This window comes from Salvia hispanica, chromosome 6, assembly GCF_029641045.1.
Source record: "Salvia hispanica isolate PSC_SH4W2 chromosome 6, Shi_PSC_v1, whole genome shotgun sequence".
Lineage (NCBI taxonomy): Eukaryota > Viridiplantae > Streptophyta > Magnoliopsida > Lamiales > Lamiaceae > Salvia > Salvia hispanica.
The window spans coordinates 5,195,546-5,202,573 of record NC_142697.1 but is presented as its reverse complement, the minus strand read 5'-3'; the positions used below and the strand labels follow the sequence as shown (position 1 = coordinate 5,202,573).

At 37.9% G+C, this 7,028-nt stretch overlaps 1 protein-coding gene across 1 annotated transcript; it reads right to left on the bottom strand.

Moving 5' to 3' along the window:
* Window positions 1–2,575: 2,575 nt before the first annotated feature.
* On the bottom strand, window positions 2,576–4,984 carry LOC125197986 (alcohol dehydrogenase-like 7). Its single transcript, XM_048096461.2, has 10 exons — window positions 4,826–4,984; window positions 4,626–4,762; window positions 4,294–4,340; window positions 3,892–4,214; window positions 3,734–3,816; window positions 3,457–3,532; window positions 3,319–3,383; window positions 3,141–3,236; window positions 2,904–3,068; window positions 2,576–2,819 (listed from the first exon to the last, which is right to left on the bottom strand). Exons 1-10 carry the CDS (start codon window positions 4,869–4,871, stop codon window positions 2,703–2,705), a joined length of 1,155 nt encoding a protein of 384 aa, XP_047952418.1. The 5' UTR covers window positions 4,872–4,984; the 3' UTR covers window positions 2,576–2,702.
* Between the last annotated feature and the right edge of the window lie 2,044 nt (window positions 4,985–7,028).

Genomic DNA, 7,028 nt, shown 5'->3' with positions numbered 1-7,028 from the left:
AGACATCAACATCGTGAATGTGTAAATAAAGTTTATTACTAGTACGTTTGTTGGGTTAATTAGTATTATCCAATAAAAAAACATGATTTGCTCTTAATAAAAATTTAATCCCCAAATAAAATGAATATGCGCCTTAATTAAAGCTGCGGGGATACACTTCGTTCAATATCACTTTATATGCACAGTCTATATATACTGAAACGAAAGCAATATGAATATTAATTTGTTTAATGGTATATTCCCTTGGCTCGCCCCATAATAATTGAGTCGTTTCTTTTGAGCACAAAATTTAAAAAATTGATATAGGTAGAAAATATAAAAGAGAATACAGTATAAGAGAAAAAGAAAGTAAAATATGAGTGAAAATACAATGTTTACTTAAAAAATGACTCAACTATATCGGGAAAATCTAGGAGTACATTTTACACTAGTTCTTATATTAGCGGAGCCAAAGATTAAAGAATTTTAGTAGTCTGTTGGCGAGAACGTTCGGAAACGATTGAGCAACAAGATGTAAATCAAGAACGATAATTGTGTAGACGGAAGACGAGAAGAGGAATCTTGTATTAACATCAACTGAATCATACAACTCCAATTTCGGGGATTAAAAACCCTTGAGCTAAAAGCGGGATGAGTAACAAACTCAAAAACAGAAAATACAAACAGCAACGGCTATTTTACAAAGGACGGCCGAGATCTAATCTATCTCACTTAAACTGATTCTAATGGCTGGCAATTGAAGTTCGCGACTTAGCTGAAATCGTGCTTCAGCTCCTGCGACTTTTCCTTACTCGCAAAACTTATTCCTTTAGCTCAAGCCCGAGCTCGAACCAACAACCAACAAGTTCACATAGTCGTATACAATGCAAAGTCGATGATTTTTTTTTAATTTTTTGGCTTAATTTTAAATTCATTTTCCCTTTAAGAATTTTGCATTGGATCTTAAATTCTACACTTTCCATATCATATTAAAAGTAAAGGTCAAATGTGGTCCCTAACATATGACCGTTTTATCAATTTGGTCATAAACATTACATTTTGAATTATTCGGTCCCCTACATTTAAAAACGAGTTGAATTTAGTCATTTTTCAGACGACTCCGTTAAAAGTGACGGTCAATGGTTTTTTAAACTATTTTGACAAAATTAGGGGCAAGATTAATTATTTTTTTCGTATGTTTGAAGTACAGATTCTCTCCCAACACAAAATCATCTTCTCTAATTGAAGCAAACACATGGATCCCTCCACCAGATCGCCTATAACCCAACTCACAAACTCCTCCTCAAGCAATGGCTAAAAGAGGAGGAGCTCATCCTCAACCGCCTCTCCCTCAAGGAGACCCAAATCGATGCCACTCGCAAGGAAATCTCCCACCTCTACTGCATCTTCTTCTTCTTCTTCTTCCACTCCACCGCCCTCCTCATCCTCTTCTCCTCTGCCGCCCTCCTGATTCCCCTCCCTCTGCTCCTTGATCTTCTCCTTGGGTTTCATCTAGGCCATCCGGTACAAGACCGACTCCGCATCCCATCTCAAAGAAGAAATAAGGCCTTCTATATCGTGGTGGTCACGTGCATCCCCTCAGCAGCACCCCCTAGAACTCCAGCATGGCGGCGATAATCGCCACCCTCCTCAGCGATAACGCCCCCTCCCCTTGTATCTCTCTCTTGAACTCCATAGATTTCCCCAATCCCAGATTTAAATCTGCCCTTTTTTTAGCCAAGAATCCTCTTTTATGAGAAGGAATTTTTAGCATAAAAGGGAAGAGATTTTGTAGATAGAGAGACAAATGAGGGAAAATGATTCAAATTGGTTTTCGAAATGGAATGAAGAATTGCCGTCGCCGGAGGATTTCTACCGCTATCCCAATCCCTAAGGAAAAAATAAGAAAAAGAATTAGAAAAAGATTAAATATTTAATCTAATAATCCATTCAAAATAGCTTAGATGGCTGTTGACCGTAAAGGACTGAATTCTCATTTTTAAACGTGGGGGACCGAATAATTCAAAACGTAATATTTATGACCAAATTGATAAAATGACCATATGTTAGGGACCACATTTGGCCTTTATTCTATTAAGTTAACGTGCCGTGTTGAAAATTATCAGCCTCGGATGACGCAAACAAAGACTCTAGCTTTTTGGTTCCACATTCAATCACAATTTCTCTCTTCCCACCAATTTTTTTTTCTTTCCCACTCCATCTCCGTTCTTTCCTAAAAAATCAGTTGCCATCGCTGTGAATGCCTCCCATTACAAGACACTTCGGCTGAAATCTGCCCCCCATGCTTGTGTACATGCACTCTAGGCTGCACCCAAATAGAGCGCGAATACGTGTAATCTTGAGAAAATGTTAGAAAAAAGTACAATGAGGTACACCATATTGCCACCCCCGAGCCACAACTGAAATGGTATTTAAGAGCATTGCAAGGTAACATTTGTATAAATTAGTTGAATCATTGATCAATTCAACCGGCATAGCATATAATTTTAACATGAATTAGATAAACTCATAATAGCATAATAATCCTTGTACAAATAAGTTGAACTTTTACTAGCATACTTACTAATTCCGAACATAAAGTAGTAAATCACACTTGTTCAAAATATTTAAAATTGGATAAAAAATTTGCTTGCTAACTATATAACTGTTGTTTTATTATTACTATTATTCTCCAAACAACAACAAAAAAACATAAAAGAAATTCATCTATCCATCCAAATCACACATTTGAGGCTCTTTCCTTGATGCAGCAAATCGAAAGCTTTGTTGATCTCTTCAAACCCCACCTCATGCGTCACAAACTTATCCAGCTCCAACTCCTGCACCAACAACACCAATGCCCTTCAACTCAAATTAATCACTCACTCAATAACAAACACGAACGCGAACATGATATAACATACCTTGTCCATGTACTTCTTAACGAGGATCGGTATGTCCGACTTTGGCTTGAGGCCTCCAAACAAAGATCCCAAGATAGTCTTTCCACTATGAAGGACTTCCGTGGATGCGAATTTCAGTAGTGTGCCGGGTCTATCCACCCCCACCACGATCGTCTTACCCCACCCCTATACATAATAAGTTGGCATAACATTAATCGGTGTAAATCTATTCTGACGAGTGAAGATCGGAGGACAAACCTTTCGACAGCAGGCGTATGCCTCCTCAACTAGGGAAGCCCTTCCAACGCATTCGAAGCAGTAATCTGCCCCTCCACCGGTCATCTCATTTACCACCTGAAACAGAGCAACACCTCAGAAACTCAATGAGATTGCGGATTTATTCATTGTTGTGTTCAAGTATGATGCATATTCATACCTGGCTTACAGATTTTTCAATGCAGCTTGTAGAATCAATGAAATCAGTTACTCCAAATTTTTTACCTTCATTTTCACATATTTGATGTAAGATTACCACATTAGAAACAATTCCAAATTGTAGATTGCATGAACTTACTTAGTGCAAACTTGTTAGGGTTCACATCAATGCCAATGATTCTAGCAGCACCACACAATCTTGCCCCTTCTGCAACCTTCGTAGAAACACGAGCTTATGTACAAGTTGGGGTTCAGACCATTCCACATCGGGAAATTATTAATTGTGCAAACAAGATATAAGTGTCCAAGAAGGACTTAATATCGAGTTCAGGTGTGAATTGCCGAACCCCTCCACATACATATTAATATGAAAACAAAAAAGAGAAAAGGCTAAGTGAAATGGGATTCATTCTTACTGCCAATCCGATCGACCCCAAACCGAAGATGGCAACCGTGGATCCTCGTTCGACACTTGCAGACCTCCATGCCGCTCCTACGCCTGGAAAAACATCACAAAGTTTGGTAAAAGTGTTGCTAATTCAAATTCTATTTAATCAAAATGTAGCATACATACCTGTGGAGACTCCACAAGCAAGGAGGCAAGCCCTGCTGGGAGGGATTGTTGGGTCGAGTTTGATGATGTTAGCACGATGAACAACTGTGTACTCTGTGAAACTAGACACAAACATGAAATGGTGTATAGTCTCTCCGTTGAGGTCTCTGAATCTGCTCGTGCCATCGTGCATCCAGGGATCGACTCTAAATGGGAATTCGGTGCACAGGTTGCTCTTCTTCGATGTGCAATCTCTACACTCAGCACAGTCTGACACAAATACGGGGATAACCATATCTCCTTCGACAACCCCAATAACGCCATCGCCCACGCTCTCCACCACGCTTCAGGCAGACATATTAACAAGTTCATTGCTAAATAGTAGTAATGCACAACAAGACATGTAAATAGAAAATGAATTACCCAACTGCTTCATGTCCCAGAATTCTCGGAAAACAAGCGGGAGGCAACTGTCGGCAAATAAAACAAAAATAACTATAACAAAATCTCACATTGATGTAAAAAGTAAAAAAGTTTCACAGCTCACTCCTCCTATCACCAATTGATTTTATGATGCAATTCTATGAATTTCTATCATGATATTAGAACTACTTTATATTTGAGCCAGGTCAAAACCAATTAGAAAAAAAGTCGAACAATCTATAACAGTATCTCACATTGATATAAACAAAGAACCGAAACCACTATATAAGTCTCATAAGCGACTCGATTGAAGGGTGAAAGAGAAAACATACGTCCAAGTTCAAGAAAGTAAGATCGCTATGACAAAGAGAAGTGCAGATGATTTTGATGCGAAGTTCGCCGGATTTAGGAGGATCCACAACCACCTCCTGTATCACGAGCGGCGCCCCAGCTGCTCTCGCCACCGCCGCTGCAAATGATTTATTAATTAATTACAAACAGTTGAAATCAATGGTATTGCTAAGTAATTTACCTCGGCATGTAATGGCTTTGCCCGCAGTTGTAGTGTTGTTAGCCATTGATTGATTTTCGATTATAGGAGTAGTATTTAATTTTGGTGGTAGATAAGCCCAATTTTGCTGTTGTGATAATAACTATGTATTCATAATTGTCATTGCGAGTTTACAACCAGGATTGAGGCTTGCTAGATTCTTCAACGAGGAATATGACAAATTGACTTTCATTTTGTGGTCCAAAATTTGAGCACTCATTTAATTTTACTGTTGTGATAATAATTATGCATTCATACTCGTGGACTAATTATTCAATAGCATTGATAGTGACTTTTGGTCATTCAAAGCCGTATGGATCAGATCACTCGAGATTCACTAATTACCGAGACCTCTTTGTATTAGGTCAACACTGAGATGGCTAATCTCAGTAAGAACGCAGTACAAAGATAAGTATCAAGATTACAAAGGAACTAAACTAAGAGAACAACTAAGTATCTATTACAGAGATGGAACCCTAATCAGAAACTCTATCTAACATCAGATCCTTGACTGGATTTGGAATCCAAGCTACTACTGATAGGGATACCTGCACACTAGATACACAAGTCAGTAATCACAAGACAAAGGTGTTGGGGTTTGTATACTAAAAGATGCTTCGAGCGTACATGCCTTTGTACAGTCAGCTTATGCATGTATACGAGAAACGCCACATCCACTTGTTTACCTATTTATGAGAATAAATAATATAATATAAATGGTTTATTATTGAAATATGATAAACAAGTCTAAGGCTTTTTACTGAGAAGGTCAAGTAGGGAAATTCGATGAATCTCCTCATGAGTTTTCCAGTAGGGGACTTGGCCAGATCTAGTAAGAAGAAAAAACGTATTCACAACCTAGATAGGCTTTGGCTACCTATTGGAACGGTTGCGGTGTTTGTGATAATTCTCTCTTACCTAAGATGAGATTAGTAACACCGGTGTGGTAAAGCACTGAAATGATCTAATCCGAAATGTATTCTTTATTGCTATCTACTGAAAGAATATATTTCAAGAAAGTTTAGTATTTTCTAGTCTATGATATTAATATCAATATTGTTTATTCAATCAAACGCCACTTTGACTTATCAATATGTGAGAGTTTGTACGTAACTCAAGTTCATGATATCTTGGGTGGTAGTAATTGAATAACATGAAGGTATTGGAATATTATTTCATAGAATTCGCGTGCCCAGCGTGGTATGATTAAATCCCTAAAAGGGTGATCCCCAATGAGGTGTTTGAAAGAGGAATTTATTATTCAGAAATCTGCGCAGTTGGAATTTATTCCACGTATAATAAATAAAGTTTCAAACTAGAAAAACTCTTTGGAGAATTAATTTAATTATAGTCACATAGTAGACAAAAGAATTAAATTGATGGATCAAGATAATCTTAAACGCGGGAAATATTATAAAATAAAATGGACCCAAGTTATTTGTAATTTGGTGATTTAAGTGGGAGTGCAATATTATTCTTTAGTGGAATAAAATAATATTCCATTGATAATATATTAAATCATGGGTCATTTGATTTAATTAGCAATTTATCTAATGGGTGAGCCCAACACTTAAGTCATTCCATGGATCCCCAACCTAGCCCAACAAGTCCATTATAAATAGTGATGAGATGTGGAAACCCTAGCACACCATTCATTCACAACACTCCTCCCTAAACCCTAGAAGCCGTCGCCGGCTCTCTCTCTCTCTCTCCTTGCCTCGGTTTTCGTGCCTTGGCACGTGGGAGAATTAGGGTTTTGTTTTGTTCTTGTTCTATCCTAATTCATAGGATTAGATCAAGACAATATCGAGTTTGTGATTGGGTTTCTCTAGATCTCTTCAAGACTATTATTGATTATTCAAGATCCGCCCACACGGATGGATGATCAAGGACTAGGGAATAGGTTGGAAGATTCACGGTCGATAAACCAAGGATCTCCGGGTGGTGCAGCTAGCAACTTCGATCCTATGATGGATCAAAATGAGGTAACAATCGAATCTACATCAAATTGCATGATTATGTGTTTATTTGATGTTATATCTATAGATCTATGTAAATTGCATGAAATTGGAGTCAAATGCAAAATCAACTAAATAGATCCGTTCTAGGACTTGTTTGGTTTCCGTGTCTTCCGCTGCGGTAGTCCCAACAACTGGTATCAGAGCCATTTTTTAGGCTCTGATTA

Coding starts and splice junctions, on each gene's coding strand:
- LOC125197986 (XM_048096461.2), bottom strand. CDS start 4,871: ATGGCTAACAACACTACAACTGCGGGCAAAGCCATTACATGCCGAG. Junction 3,817..3,891: donor TGCTTGTGGAGTCTCCACAG/GTATGTATGCTA, acceptor ATGTTTTTCCAG/GCGTAGGAGCGGCATGGAGG. Junction 3,533..3,733: donor TGGGGTCGATCGGATTGGCA/GTAAGAATGAAT, acceptor GTTTCTACGAAG/GTTGCAGAAGGGGCAAGATT.